Below are 16,276 nucleotides of genomic sequence, written 5' to 3'. Positions count from 1 at the left end.
TGTTAGCCAGGATGGTCTCAATCTCCTGACCTCGTGATCCGCCCGTCTCGGCCTCCCAAAGTGCTGGGATTACAGGCGTGAGCCACCACACCCAGCAAGGACGGAAATGTTTATGTTGATTGTGGCGATGGCTTCACAGGTGTGTTCATATGTCAAAACTTACCAAATTGCACACTTTTAATGTGGGCAGTTTACTGTACTTCCATCACACCTCAATTTGGAGGAAAAAGAAACCAAACTGAGAGGCAGCACAGCACTGTGGTTAATGGCATGAATTCTGCAGCCAAACTGCCTAGGGTTCAGATCCCAGCTCCAATCCCTGCTAACTGTGTGGAGCTGATAGGTAATAAAGCACTCAAAACACCACCACCACATAGTAACTGCTATATAAAAACTTGCTATTATTACAATAGACTATTTAGAAATTGATCACAATGAAAACTGTTACCTACCAAAATATTTGTGAGGTAACCAGATTCATACTGTAAAAAAAAGTCGTAGTCTTAAACGTGTTAGAAAATGAAGCCAGGCACGGTGGTTCACATCTGTGATCCCAGCACTTTGGGAGGCCGAAGTGGGCGGATCACCTGAGGTCAGGAGTTGAAGACCAGCCTGGCCAACGTGGCAAAACCCCACCTCTACTAAAAATACAAAAATTAGCCGGAGGTGGTGGCGCATGCCTATAATCCCAGCTACTCAGGAGGCTGAAGCAGGAGAATCACTTGAGCCCAGGAGGCGGAGGTTGCAGTGAGCCGAGATCACACCGCTGCACTCCAGCCTGGGCGACAGAGTGAGGCTACGTCTCAAAAAAAAAAAGAAAAGAAAATGAGATAAAAGATAGTTCAACTCAAAAAGAAAAAATAATTCAAAGGAATTTCAAAGAAAGATTTAATACAGATAAAAAGAAATTATTGAATTGACTAAATATAAATAAAAATTAAAAGAACAATGAACCTGTACCAAATCTGCAATAAGCCAACATAAACACAAACTTAACATAACCAAAGATTGGTGAGAAAAAACCAAAAGCAGTATCAGGATTAAGTAAAGAATATAACCACAGATAACACAGATTATTTTGAGCTCTAAGAGAATCTTTGGGCATGGGACTCGGCTGCTGGCAGGAGGCCACAAGGCTGTTTGAGTATCCTCATGACATGGCCGCTAATGTCCCCCCAAAGTGAGCAGTCCAAAAGAGACAGCAAGGAGGAAGCCACAATGCCTTTGATGAAGCCATCTCTCAAGTGACATGCTGTCACTTCTACCACACTCCATTCACTAGAGGTGAATCAGCCTATACTGAAGAGGAGAATTGGAATCCACCTTTGAAGGGAGAAACAGCAAAGAATCTGTGAGCATATTCTTTTTTACTCTTTTTTTTGTGAGCATATTCTAAACTTCCCATGGATGTCATCGAAGGAACACAGCATGATTTAATACTGAAACTGAACAGCCTTGACCTAGTAGTTCACACAGTAGCCAACAGATGTTGAAGACTGCTGTGCTTCTCCTAAAGATTTAAGTATCACACAGCTCTCTCTGAGGACACAGTTTGGGAAACTATGCCCTTTCCACTGCAGAGTGCAAGCTTTCCAGGTGGTGCGTCGGGGGATAGCTTTCCCAACCAGAGTGAAAAGGAATACAGGAGGATGCTTTCTGCTGTTTGGAATGGCTTGACACTATCCAGGACACATTCCAGGAGAGCTGAATGACTCATACCCTGAGTTCTTATGCCAAGGAACTGTAAGACCTTTGCTTGAGAAAGCATGCAACAAACTGTAGCTTCCAAACAGCCATTCCAATCCACTGGAACCTCTCATCGTGTCAGCTGCTGTTGGTCAAGTGCTACGGAGAGGTCATAAACAGATCATTTTGCTAGAAGCAAATTGCTTTACTTCACCAAGAAGTAAATATAATACTTTCCTTGTGGACTCAGATTTGTTATGCTTTGTTGAGCTAACAGTCGTATTCTTTCTCTTCCCACTTGGTCAATCAGTATCTTTATAAAGTTTTCTCTTTTATTCTTTTTTATTAGAGTACAATAGACAAAATTATATAGAGTTAATGTATGACATGTTTTGATATATGTATACATTATGAAATGGTTATAAGCTAATTAACATCTATCACCTCATATATTTAAAGATATCTTAATAATAAAAAAGCTAATTTCTACTTTGTTTACATTTTCAGATACTTTCATACTTTGAGAAAAGCTGCAGAGCACCCCCTATGCCCTTTACTCATCTTCCCCTATTATTAACACAGCTTATATAACCCCGGTACAATGATCAAAACAAGGTAACTAGGTAATACATAGAATACCAATGCCATTCACTAATTATAGGCCCCATTTTGCCAATTGTACCAGTAATACCCTTTCTGTGGCCAGAATCCAACTGAGGATTCTACACTGCATTCGGTGTCATTCTCACCCAATCTGTAATACTTCCTAAATCACTCTTGTTTTTCATAACCTTGACATGTTTGAGAAACACTCTGGCTGATTATTTTGAGAAATGTCCCTCAATTTGGGTCTGATGTTTTCTCATGATTAGATTGAGGTTATGCATTAATGGCAAAAATCCTATAGAAGAGCCAGGCAGAGTGGCTCAGGCCTGAAATTCCAGCACTTTGGGTAGCCGAGGCAGGAGGATCGTTTGAGCCCACGAGTTTGAGACCAGCCTTGGCAACATAGCAAGAGCCCATCTCTATTGAACAACTAGCCAGGGATGGTGGCGCACACCTGTACTCCCAGCTACTTGAGAGGCTGAGGTGGGAGGATCTCTTGAGCCCAGGAGTTCGAGGCTGTAGTGAGCCATGATAGCGTCACTGCGTTCCAGCCTGGGTGACAGAGTGAGACTCCATCTCAAAAACAGAAAAGAATCCTACAGCAGGGACTGTGCCTTCACCAGTGGACCACATCAGGTACAACCATCTCACTTTTTTGAACAAGGTTTGATTCATATATCCAAATACCTTTAAAGTGTATATAATGCCTGTTGTATTTCATCAACATATGCTAAAATTCTCATAATTAAGGCTGTGTGCAGTGGCTCACACCTGTAATCCCAACAGGCCTTGGGGAGACCAAGGCAGGAGGATTCCTTGAGTCCAGGAGTTCAAGACCAGCCTGGGCAACACGGCAAAATCCCATGTCTACAAAAAATGAGCCAGGTATGGTAGGACACACCTGTGGTCCCAGATACTCGGGAGGCTGAGGTGGGAGGATCGCTTGAGGCCAGGAGGTCAAGGCTGCAGTGAGCTGTGATTGCACCATGGCACTCTAGCCTGGGTGACAGAGTGAAATCCTGTCTTAAAAAAAAGAAAGAAAGAAAGAAATATCAATTAGACAAGAACTTCAAAAGAAAAATGTGGAGTTTTTCTTACATTCTAAGATGCAAGTTTCATGCAAGCAAGAATTTAATTTTGTTTGTTTGTTGTTTTTTTTTTTGTTTTGTTTTTGAGACGGAGTCTCGCTCTGGCGCCCAGGCTGGAGTGCAGTGGCGCAATCTCGGCTCACTGCAAGCTCCGCCTCCCGGGTTTACGCCATTCTCCTGCCTCAGCCTCCCGAGTAGCTGGGACTACAGGCGCCCGCCATCTCGCCCGGCTGGTTTTTTTTTTTAGTAGAGACGGGGGGGTTTCACCGTGTAGGCCAGGATGGTCTCGATCTCCTGACCTTGTGATCCACCCGTCTCGGCCTCCCAAAGTGCTGGGATTACAGGCTTGAGCCACCGCGCCCAGCCTAAGAATTTAATTTTGTACACTTTGTATCCCTAACACCTTGAAAAGTGCTTACCACTCAGTATTTTTGATATGAATGGATTAATGTTGAAAAAAACAAAACACCAATAAATTCGTTAAATGATTTTATCAAGTCTGTTGGTGTGGAAAACATTTGAGCCTTTAAAATATAGCTTTTATGCTATTTATACACCTGTTTACAAGGACCTATTTCCAATCTTCCTCAAACTGCTGGCCAGCCATGAAGTGTTAGTGCTTCCAAGTATCACATAACACACAGGCTTCCCAGGCAGTCTCAGAAACTGCAACCCCAGGTTGAGGCAATGAGCGGGACTGCTGGACAAAGCACACAATTCAACAGGAACAGGTCCACACATGCCACTACCACCTTGGACCTCTCCCCCATAACACATTTCAAAGATACATCTCATTAAAATGTCATAAAAAGTAAAAATGCCACATGTTCTCCTATCTGCTATCTTCACAGGTGCCTGATCTATGAAAGCCACAAAAACCGTTTGCTTTGAAGTGGATCACTCCTGAAAGCAAACCTTATGGTAGAATCAAAACACATTTATTATTTACAACTGGAGGAGAGTCTAGAGACAATTAAAGATATTAATACTCTATTTCCCTAAACTCGATAAAACTTCCTGACTCATAGTGATGAAATCTTGTGGCCAGACAGCACTGAATAAGAGTTCTACAAGTCTGGATGTACTAAAAAAGTTCAGTGTAAAACAAATTTTTTAATTCAACGTTGACACTGGCTTTTTTTGCCTTCATGGAATTTTCTGTGCTGTGTGATTTTGTTTCAGAGAGCAGTGATGCTTTATTTTCCCACTCATTCATTTTGGTTGCAGTCACTATTTCACAATTAAAGTAAACCTGAGGAACATTAACACTGTCTGAGTTACCTTACCTAGGACGGTATCCCAGAAGTCAGACAATGAAGAAAAGAAAAAGTAGGAATATTTCACAGCTCGGCTGCCTAACTGCTTTCTAAAATGGTCATACCTATTTATAATGTCACTGGCAATGTACAAGAATACCAATTTCATGAGCCTCACAACTACTGGGATCATCCGTTTCTGATTATACAGATATCAAAACACAGTAGCTTATTCTTAACTTTGTTCTAGCAAAGTCGAATATTTTCCATGTATTTATTATCTTCTAGTCTTCATAAACATTCTGTTCATATAACGAAGATCCTATCATACATTTTGTGAAGAATGCTACATGACCTTGTAAGGTCTTCATAATTCCGTTATATATGAGGTCAAAGATACATGGCTTCAAAACACTATACTTTAAAAAAAAAAAAAGTTATGCCTTGAGATTTCAATCACGTGGACTGGTGCCCTCCCAGTAAAAAACTATTTCCCAGGCAGATGTTTTTACTTACTGGCACGCAGGCATCCGCACATGTGTAGGTGTGTATGTGCATTTGTATCTACAACTTTTAGTTACGGACCTCAAGTTAAATCCTCAAAATTATCATAAAGAGAGAGTTGGCTCACAGCTGGGAAACACTGACATACGTTCCCCTTAATCCATGAGATAAATGCCTACCTAGCCTTTCAGGTATTAGCCACCTCTGAAACCTTCCTTTATCACCCCAACTCAGTCTCTCCTCAACCTTACATAAAAGCTAACTACATTTCTGTATTTATAGCCCTGGTCTGAAATGATCTGTGAATGGCCCGTTTCCTCCAGCAGAATAAGGGCTCCGTATGGCAGGGACTGTGTTATAATCATCTCAGTGTTCCTGGCACTGCACATGGAAAATAGCACCTTCTCAACTGACAAACCTTCTGAACAAAGATATAATTCACACAGACAATCACTTCGGCAAGTACAGTCATAAGCAGCATAACTATGTTTGGTCAACAACAGACTGCAGATACAATGGTGGTCCCATAAAATGATAATATTGTATATTTACTGACCTTTTCTATGTTTAGATACACAAATACTTACCATTGTGTTACTGTTGCCTATGGCATTCCACACAGTAACATGCTGTACAGGGTTGCAGCCTAGGAACAACACGCTATACCATACAGCCTAGGTGGGTACTAGGCTATATACCATGTAGATTTGCGTCAATATACTCTATGATGTTCCCACAACAAAACCACGTAACGACACATTCTCAGAACACATCCCTGTCATTCTCCTCACCATATAATTCTCACGAATATTAATAGTAGAATTAAATTAAAATTTTGCTCTTTGTCCCTTTTTTTTTCCAATAGCAGTCAGGCAAGTATTAAATGACAATGCAACCTTCAGGTCGACTTTTGAAAACGACTGTTTTAAAGTCCACTTGCCACCCTATTTGCTTCAATCCTACACACACACACACACACACATACACACACACACACAAATGTGATATAAAACAAGTAACATTAGGCCGGGCGCAGTGGCTCAAGCCTGTAATCCCAGCACTTTGGGAGGCCGAGACGGGGGGATCACGAGGTCAGGAGATCGAGACCATCCTGGCTAACATGGTGAAACCCCGTCTCTACTAAAAAATACAAAAAACTAGCTGGGCGAGGTGGCGGGCGCCTGTAGTCCCAGCCACTCGGGAGGCTGAGGCAGGAGAATGGCGTAAACCCGGGAGGCGGAGCTTGCAGTGAGCTGAGATCCGGCCACTGCGCTCCAGCCTGGGCGACAGAGGGAGACTCCATCTCAAAAAAAAAATAAAATAAAATAAATAACATTAAATAGGCCAAGGCAGCTATTCACTTTTTCTTTTTTTTTTTTTTGAGACAGGGTCTTGTTCTGTTGCCCAGGCTGGAATGCAGCAGTGACGTCATAGCTCACTGTGGCCTCAAACTCTTGGTTCAAGAAATCCATCCCCCTCAGATTCCCAAGAAGCTGGGACTACAAGCACATGCCATCATGTCTAGCTGTTTTTTTTTTTTTAATTTGCTGTAGAGACAGGGTCTTGCTATATTGCCCGGACTAGCCTTGAATTCCTAGGCTCAAGTGATCCTCCCACCTTGGCCTCTCAAAGTGCCAGGATTACTGGCATGAGCCACCACACCCGGCCTTAAAATTAAAAAAAATAAATAAATAAATTGTACTGTATATATTTAAGCTATGCGACACAATGCTGTGGGATACATATATAGTAAAATGGGCACTGTGGTGAAGCAAATTAACATATCCACCATCTCATGTAGTAACCCATACCTATTAGAATTCTGAAGGCTAATGGTTATCCTTTGAGTTAAAGAAAGAATATTGTTATTCTTCAGAGTAACTGTTCTGAGTTCAGTTCTGATAGACTAGAAAAACTACTTTGGCCAGGCACGGTGGCTCACACCTGTAATCCCAGCACTTTGGGAGGCTGAAGCAGGTGGATCACATGAGGTCAGGAGTTCAAGACCAGCCTGGCCAACATGGTGAAACCCTGTCTCTACCAAAAATACAAAAATTAGCTGGGTGTGGTGGCGGGTGCCTGTACCCAGCTACTCAGGAGGCTGAGGCAGGAAAATCACTTGAACCCGGGAGGCGGGAGATTGCGGTGACCTGAGATTGCTGTCGCACTCCAGCCTGGGTGACAGAGTGAGACTCTGTTTTAGGAAAAAAAAAAAAAAGGTCCTTTGGCATCTACTATGAAGTTTTAAGCAATTTGACAGCAGGACTTTTTATTAGACTTGAGGGAAAAATATTTTCTGGACATGAATCCTTATTTACAGCATACTTTTTCATGAAATGAGTGTACAGAAAAATATTTACATTTTATAAATCATAAGGACATTGCAGATACTCAAATATTTATGATTTGTTAGCCAGGTATTACCTCCTAAATAGGTAGATACACAAAGTACCTAAAAGTACAACCTACTGATTCATTAATTATTTAACTAGTTTGTGATCACCATCAATTGCTAAGAAAATTATTTTACTTTCATTGAATCACAAATATTTCAAAATGAGACACCATAACCTTCTGCCAAGAGCCCTTCCACTAGCAGGTTTGTGTCCCTGATCACTCAAAGGCTCACCTGACAGGTCCAATTCTTTAGTGGAAGACAAGTTAGCCAGACTCCAGCTGTCACTGCGGGCTGCCAGGACAAACTTGTGAGCACTGATGTGCCTGTCCCCAACCTTTATCTTCAGATCGCTGATGAAGAAAAAGATACACATATATTAGAAAAATGTCATCATACCTAGGTATAGCTAGGATTCATAGCTGATAAACACATGAGTATTGATCAACATACTTCTGCAAAAGGAAAAATTACAGCAAAACATTGTTTCTGTATGCTGGCACTGAATTCTGATGGGCCATGTTTATAATACGTTGCTAGAAATGTTTTCTATTTGTAAATTGTGGCTTTAATTCACATGGCATGCTCGGCTTTCAAATACATCTTCTAATGGGATACTTACAGTGGTGAACCTACAAGTTAAGGAGGAGGATTAATATTCACATAAAAAGTAGAGGATATTTTATATAGACTAAAACAAGCTAAACCATCAGGGAGAGAAAGACAGAAAGGTTAAAGCTGGTGATGACGGCTCTGAGACTACAGCGCTGCTATGCCCCACAGTAATGCTCAAGCAAGGTTAAAGAGAAAAAGCGTGAACAAACTGACGAGCAGCCATGAACACGGCACCCAGCATCGGGACTCCTGTTCTCACCAGAAACATTCGGACCTAATATTGACCATTTTTGACTCAACTACTTATAAAAAAATGGGGTGAGGAAAAAGCTTTCTTTTCAAAACATGTTTCCATAATTATGACATGCCATTATATGAAACGATCTTCCTGAATAGGTATTTATGTGTAACTCCGAAATGTCAGATGCTACTGGAGGAGAGCGTCTGGGCAGTGAACAAAAACATCAAGATGACCCACTGGGCTGCCATGACTACATGCCGTATGGCTATCCTGGCAGGAATCCAAAGTCACTGTCATCATCCTTCTGGTAGTTATATGTTTTATGTTCATATTCAACTTTAACGGTATTTACTAGGTTGGAAAGTCTTCGGAAACTAACTACACAAAAACCACTATATGGACAAAAAGAAAAAGAAAAATACCATTACATGAATTAACCCATCCACTTAAAAGGAAACCCAGGCCAGGCGTGGGGGCTCACGCCTGAAATCTCAGCACTTTGGGAGGCCGAGGTGGGCAGATCACGAGGTTAGGAGATCGAGACCATCCTGGCTAACATGGTGAAACCCCGTCTCTACTAAAAATACAAAACTTAGCCAGGCATGGTGGCAGGTGCCTGTAATCCCAGCTGGTCAGGAGGCTGAGGCAGGAGAATCGCTTGAACCCAGGAGGCAGAGGTTGCAGTGAGCTGAGATCATGCCACTGTACTCCAGCCTGAGCGACAGAGCAAGACTCTGTCTCAAAAAAAAAAAAAGGAGGAAATCCAAACAGAATGTTGTTTGTATATAATGCTTGACAGAGACACATTCTACCCTACAAGAGTATTGTCTACAACACACTTAATCATCATTTGAAAGTATCAACAATTCCGGTTCTATCGAAGACCAAGCGGTAACTAATGATATTAGATCACAAGATTAAGAGAATATTTATTATTTCAAATTATTACAAACTGCTGTTAACACAGTAGAACATTATTCATGGTCAAAGAAGAAATAGGATACTCTATGTAAAACAAAACATAAAACTGTATCAGCATATCCTGTGACAAAGTGTAAAAAATTTAACGAAAACAAGAAGCTACCTACAAAGCACAAATAATTTTTAAACTCTGAATATATTTATAAAGTATTACATCCTAATAACTTAAATAGATTTTCAGTCTGTACTATTTCAACCACGAGTATAACTTGTAGCCACAAAATTATAAGAATGAATGTTTCTAGAAAATTTCTACACCATTCATGAGTGTCAGGTCAAAATTCTCTCTTTTATAATCTGACATACCAAAGGGAAATAAAGATAAGGATTTCATCAATAATTTCTTTTTTTTTTTTTGGGACGGAGTCTCACTCTGTTGCCCAGGCTGGAGTACAGTGGCCGGATCTCGGCTCACTGCAAGCTCCGCCTCCCGGGTTTACAAGCCATTCTCCTGCCTCAGCCTCCCGAGTAGCTGGGACTACAGGCACCCGCCACCTCGCCCGGCTAGTTTTTTTGTATTTTTTAGTAGAGATGGGGTTTCACCGTGTTAGCCAGGATGGTCTCGATCTCCTGACCTCGTGATCCGCCCGTCTCGGCCTCCCAAAGTGCTGGGATTACAGGCTTGAGCCACCGCGCCCGGCCTCATCAATAATTTCTAATAATAATTTTTTAAAACACAAATGAAAACCGGAAAATCAGACAAGTCCAGTCCATGAAGATTCTATGTTGAAACAATTAAAGACCCAGTAATTTTTTTAAAAAACTTGATTCCACTCAATTAAAGAGTATTTCCTTTTAAAACATGGAAACCAGAATGTTGTAACTGGAGAGAAGATGAACAGTTTCTTGCTAGTTTCTCAAACACTTGAATAGGAAAAACTATAGGTTTGTTTGGTAAAAGAATGAGTACAGTAAGTAACTACATATAGCCATTGTTTTTAACTACCTTATGGGACAAAACTGTTCTCCTGAACTTGAAATGTAGGCCAGGCACAGTGGCACACACCCGTAATCCCAGCACTTTGGGAGGCCAGAACTAGGAGTTTGAGACCAGCCTGGGCAACATAGTGAGGCTCTGTCTCTTATTAAAAAAAAAAAGAAAGAAAGAAAAAAAAGAAAGGCTACTGGTTTCTTCCACATTTGTCAACTTAAAAAATTTTAAAACCTATTCATCAGTCATTCCAGCTACTAACATGCACATAAAAATACTATTTAAATTTTTCAACAAAATGCATGTTATGGGATAAAGGTATTTTTTCCCCTACGTTGGTAAAAGATGTCTGCTTTAGAAATTGATTTCTCAATTTCAGTTACCACATCCCAACAGCTTAGTCCCCTAGGAAGACTCCGTTCCCTGTCTGATATTCGATTGCAGATAACATAGAGTTTCAATCTTCTTTAGATAAAGGGCAGGCTCTTTTTTTTCGGGATGGAGTCTCACTCTGTTGCCCAGGCTGGAGCGCAGTGGCGTGATCTCGGCTTACTGCTGCAACCTCCGCCTCCCGGGTTCAGGCGACTCTCCTGCCTCGGCCTCCTGAGTAGCTGGGATTACAGGCGAGTGCCACCACGCTCTGCTAAATTTTTGTATTTTTAGTAGAGACAGGGTTTCACCATGTTGGTCAGACTGTTCTCGAACTTCTGACCTCGTGATCCGCCCACCTCAGCCTCCCAAAGTGCTGGGATTACAGGTGTGAGCCACCGCACCCAGCCTTTTTTTTTTTTTTTTTTTTAAAAGACAGGGTCTTACTCCATCCTCCAGGCTGGAGTGCAGTGGCGCGATCTCAGCTCACTACAACCTCCACCTCCCGGATTCAAGCAATTCTCCTGCCTCAGCCTCCTGAGTAGCTGGGATTACAGGCACATGCCACTAAGCCCAGCTAATTTTTGTAATTTTAGTAGAGACAGGGTTTCACCATTTGGCCAGGCTGGTCTCGAACTCATGGCCTCAAGCGATCCACCTGCCTCAGCCTCCCAAAGTGCTGGGATTACAGGCGTGGGCCACTGCACCTGGCCTAGGGCAGATTTTAGAAGCTGAAGGGAGACTTGTTGGAGTCATAAGATCATACCATAACTAGCTAAAAAGTGACAGGAAGAAAACTGCCCAGTCTCATTCCCATTATCTCCGAGAAGGACTTCAACACAACGAATGTGAAATAAAATTACTAATCAATTGATAAGTAATTGAAAAACTAAATGATGGGAGTTCTAATGGGAAACAGCCTCAAAGAGTAGGAGAGGTATGTCTGTAACAGGAAAACATTAGGCTTCCCTGGGCCAGTAATAAATAAAGTTTCCACTTGTTCATGGAAGAAGAGGAAAAATAAGACAATGGATTATATTTTACAAGAAGCTGTACCTATTCAATTTATGGAACTATCCTTTACTCAGAATATATACTTCCCTTTTTCTGTAATAGATTATTCTTTCATTTAGAAAGGACTAAGATAATAGTAATTTTGAATCCTGAGTTATTTTATTGTTATTTGCATCCTCTGAATTTTGATTTTTTTTTTTTTTTTTTTAAGACAGTCTCACTCGATCACCCAGGCTGGAGTGCAGTAGCACAATCTCGGCTCACTGCAACCTTCACTTCCCAGGTTCAAGCAATTCTTCTGCCTCAGCCTCCTAAGTAGCTGGGATGATAGGTGTGTGCCACCATATGTGGCTAATTTTTGTATTTTTAGTAGAGACGGGGTTTCGTCATGTTGGTCAGTCTGGTCTCAAACTCCTGACCTCAGGTGATCCACCTGCTTCGGCCTCCCAAGGTGCTGGGATAACGGGTGTGAGCGATCTATTTAAAATGTCGTAATTTATTTGAAAATTTACTAAGTCTTATGTAGACTAAGCTTCTATCTCCCTAGCGGCTCAAGCCCTTCCTTCTTATGTCTATTCACATCTGTGTTTCTTTGCCAGATCCAGCATCCCAATTCAGTCTTTCATCATTGCTGTTCTGGACTATACGCAACATCACAGGTGCTCACCATGCTCTTTTCTCTTTATAATTTCACCCACATGACATTAGCATGCCTTTTTTTTTTTTTTTTTTTTTAAGACAGTCTCACTCGATCACCCAGGCTGGAGTGCAGTAGCAGTGGCGCAATCTCGGCTCACTGCAACCTCTGCCTCTCCGGTTCAAGCAATCCTCCTGCCTCAGCCACCCGAGTAGCTGGGATGACAGGCGTCCGCCACCAGGCCCAGCTAATTTTTTGTATTTTTAGTAGAAACGGGGCTTCACCATGTTAGCCAGGCTGGTCTCAAACTCCTGACCGCCCACCTCGGCCTCCCGAAGTGCTGGGTTACAGGCGTGAGCCACCGCGCCCAACCCTGAGCTTCTAACAGAAGCTGTATGGCTCCAGAGTGCAACCTCCACCATCGCGATGCACCCTCCAACTAGTTCCAAGACTGTTTTGCTCTGACCATCTCAAGAGAAACGGACGTTCCCCCTCTGAATTCCTAGACATGTAAGCCAATTCCTGCTTGATTAGCAATGCTATCACCATGACGCCTGCACTCTGCTGAAGATAAGCAGTAAACGAGAGATAAAAATCTTTCCTCAGGCCCGGCATGGTGGCTCACACCTGTTATCCCAGCACTCTGGGAGGCCGAGGCAGGAGGACCTCAGGAGATTAAGACCAGCCTGGCCAACATGTTGAAACCCCGTCTCTACTAAAAATACAAAAAATTGGCCGGGCTCGGTGGTGTGTGCGCCTGTAGTCCCAGCTGCTCAGGAGGCTGAGGCAGGAGAATTGCTTGAACCCAGGAAGCAGAGGCTACAGTGAGCCGAAATATCACCACAGCACTCCAGCCTGGGTAATAGAGCGAGACTTTGTGGTAAAAAAAAATAAAATAAAATAAAAAAATAAAAATCTTGCCTCAAGGAGCTTCTATTCTAGGGAATAAAGATTTGCTAATATCCTCAATGGAGAGAAATACATTCTGGAAGAAAGTGAATGAGAAAAGTTGTAGTGTGGCCCAGGAATAAAGCCAAAGGCCTTCTGTGTCCAGGAGCCCTGCTCACCTGTACTGCTCCTGCTCGTAGAGGTCTGCCACGATTGCCAGCAGGCGGCTGATGAAGGACTCACTGCTGCTTTCCTTGTTTGCCTGCGCAGCCAAGAGAGTACAGCGCTTCTCTGTCTCTGCCAGTTTCTTCTGCAGCTTGACATACTCTTGTCGTAGAAGCATCAAGTGCTTCTCCAGCTTGGCCACCTCCTCTGCAAGGAAAAGAAAGAATCAGGTTTACCGTGGCCGGTGTAAAGCAGGCGCATTCATTAGTCCCTCATCCCACGGATGGGAACGCTCCCCAAGTGACCGGCCACCTGACAGTTGTACTGTTTCTCAGTGATAGTCCCACAGGATCAAGAATGGCTTTGATGGCTGGGTACTGTGGCTCACACCTGTAATCCCAAAACTCTGGGAGTCCCAAGCTGGGGGAATCACTTGAGCCCAGGAGTGTGAGACCAGCCTGGACAACATACTGTCTGTACTTTTTAAAATATTCATTAAAAATAAAAAATAAAAATAAAAATAAAAATAAAGAATGGCTTTGTTTCAGGGTGCTGGTCATTGAACCAAGGAGACCGTCATGGTTACAGGGATTTCTCCTCTCAGCAGCTCAGTATTATACAGTGTATGACAATGAAGAGATGTACATAAAGATGCTGACGGGCATCTGCCCTGCAAATCCTTTACCATAAAGCCAGGAGTCTCCAGGAGAAAAGGCTACCAAAATCACCTAGATTTTTTGAAACCACTAACAGTAATAACAATTTCCTAATTTTGACATGTTCTTCTAAAAGCTTTACATAAATTACCTCATTTAATCTCCTTTTTTTTTTTTTTTTTTTTTTTTTGAGACGGAGTCTCGCTCTGTCACCAGGCTGGAGTGCAGTGGCACGATCTAGGCTCACTGCAACCTCCGCCCACTGCAACCTCCGCCTCCTGGGTTCAAGCAATTCTCCTGCCTCGGCCTCCCTGGGACTACAGGCACATGCCACCACGCCTGGCTCATTTTTTGTATTTTCAGTAAAGACAGGGTTTCACCATGTTGGCCAGGATAGTCTCAAACTCCAGACTTTGTGATCCACCCGCCTCAGCCTCCCAAAGTGCTGGGATTACAGGCGTGAGCCACCGCATCTAGCCTCTTCTTTTTTTTTAAAGAGATGAGGGTCTCACTATGTTGCCCAGGCTAGACTCAAACTCCTGGACTCAACTGTTCCCCCTGCCTCAGCCTCCCACAGCTGGGACCACAGGCACATCCCACTGTGCCCAGCTTCATATCATCTTCAGGACAAGCCTATGAGGTAGGTACTGCTACATACCAGCCCCATTTTTATAGAGGAGGAGGACACTGGGGCACAGAGAGGTTACAGATTTGCCCTGGGTTGCAAGGCTGGTGAGAGGACGGGCTGGGATCTGAGCCCAACATTCTTATTCCAGGGCCTGTGATCATATTAATCACGCTCCCCAACCCTGGCACCCGTCCCCCTTCAGGTGAGGAGCAGGGCAGTTAATAACGGTTCAGATGGAGGCACGCCATCTTCCACAGACGCACTGGGGCAGGTTCAAAGGTTGAGAACCACTGTATTCGTCGATTCATTAAATTCAACAAGCATTTATCAAGTGTCCACTAGGTGCTGGACGCTGCACGATGGTAAGCGCACTCTGACATACCTGTCCTCGGAGTCCTGAGTTACTGACAAAAACAAAGATAAACAATTTTTTCTTCTTTTTTTTGAGACAGAGTCTCACTCTGTCGCCTGGGCTAGAGTGCAGTGGCGCAATCTTGGCTGACTGCAACCTCCATCTCCTGGGTTCCAGCGATTCTCCTGCTTCAACCTCCCACGCAGCTGGGAAGACAGGTGGGCACCACCACGCCCGGCTAATCTTTGTATTTTTAGTAGAGACAGGGTTTTGCCATGTTGGCCAGGCTGGTTTCAGACTCCTGGCCTCAAGTGATCCACCCACCTTGGCCTCCCAAAGTGCTGGCATTATAGGCATGAGCTACCATGCTCAGTCAGAAGTCAAAAAACTTTGGTTATAATTCATAATTAAAATAATTGTAACAGTCAAATGCAAAACTACAGCTCGACATTGAGAGCGAGAAGGTGAAAACAGCTATGAGAGCCTAGGCAGCAAGTTAACTGAAGAGGCCGGGAAATGCTTCCCTGAGGAAGCAGCCATGAAACTTCTCCTTTGCCTGAGCTCTGAAGTCTTAAGAAGGGATGAGACAGGGGATTTATGCAACCACGCAAATGGGCAGCTTTATCAGTCAAGGTCTCTGTGGCTCCACAGTGCTGCTACAGTCATCCTCCGGGTCCCTTCACCCCTCCCTCTTCCACACCACAGACATTCCAAATCTTGACACTGCCCTCAGGCCCGTCTCCCATCCAACCTGCCTCCTTCCACGCCAATACCCTGAGAAAACTGAGCGACTGACAGTAACTCCCACCGTCCCAGCAATGATTCCCATCTCCCCTTTGCTTCCTTAGAAAGGGTATATCCTTCCTACCCAAGTTTAATCCCCCATGTGCTCCCTAAATCTCATCACTCTCCTCACTCCTCAGGACCTTTCCTTTATCATCAACCACCCCATCTCCGAACTCCAGTCTCTCTTTCAACTGGGTGGTTCCAGTCAACATATAAGCCAGTGTAAGTCTCTTATCTATTAAAGCATCCCACTTCCACATCACATCTGACACCCTCAGCCCCGCCATCTCTACCTACCATACACCATTGTCTCACCTGCCATTCCCTCTTCGGTCCCCACCATCCCCTTGAAACTCCTCTCACCCATGACCTTCTAATTGCCAAGTCCAGTGGACTCCCGCCAGTGGTTCTCCTCCTAGACCTATGACACCACATCACACTGGGTGTCCATCCCTTCTCTTATTTTAGCAACCACAAC

At 43.3% G+C, this 16,276-nt stretch overlaps 1 protein-coding gene across 1 annotated transcript in view; it reads right to left on the bottom strand.

Annotated features, from left to right (window-relative positions):
- Positions 1-16,276, bottom strand: part of ANKFY1 (ankyrin repeat and FYVE domain containing 1) — a 104,343-nt gene that overhangs the window by 70,941 nt on the left and 17,126 nt on the right. The window contains exons 2-3 of the mRNA XM_011947465.1: positions 13,391-13,583; positions 7,770-7,888 (exon numbers count right to left, since the gene is read on the bottom strand). Of these exons, the coding sequence (XP_011802855.1) occupies positions 7,770-7,888; positions 13,391-13,583 (312 nt within the window). The remainder of the gene's footprint in view (positions 1-7,769; positions 7,889-13,390; positions 13,584-16,276) is intronic.

This window comes from Colobus angolensis, unplaced genomic scaffold (assembly GCF_000951035.1).
Source record: "Colobus angolensis palliatus isolate OR3802 unplaced genomic scaffold, Cang.pa_1.0 Scaffold267, whole genome shotgun sequence".
NCBI classification, from domain to species: Eukaryota; Metazoa; Chordata; class Mammalia; order Primates; family Cercopithecidae; genus Colobus; species Colobus angolensis.
The sequence above is the reverse complement of the archived record's forward strand: the minus strand, read 5'-3'. Positions and strand labels throughout refer to the sequence as shown.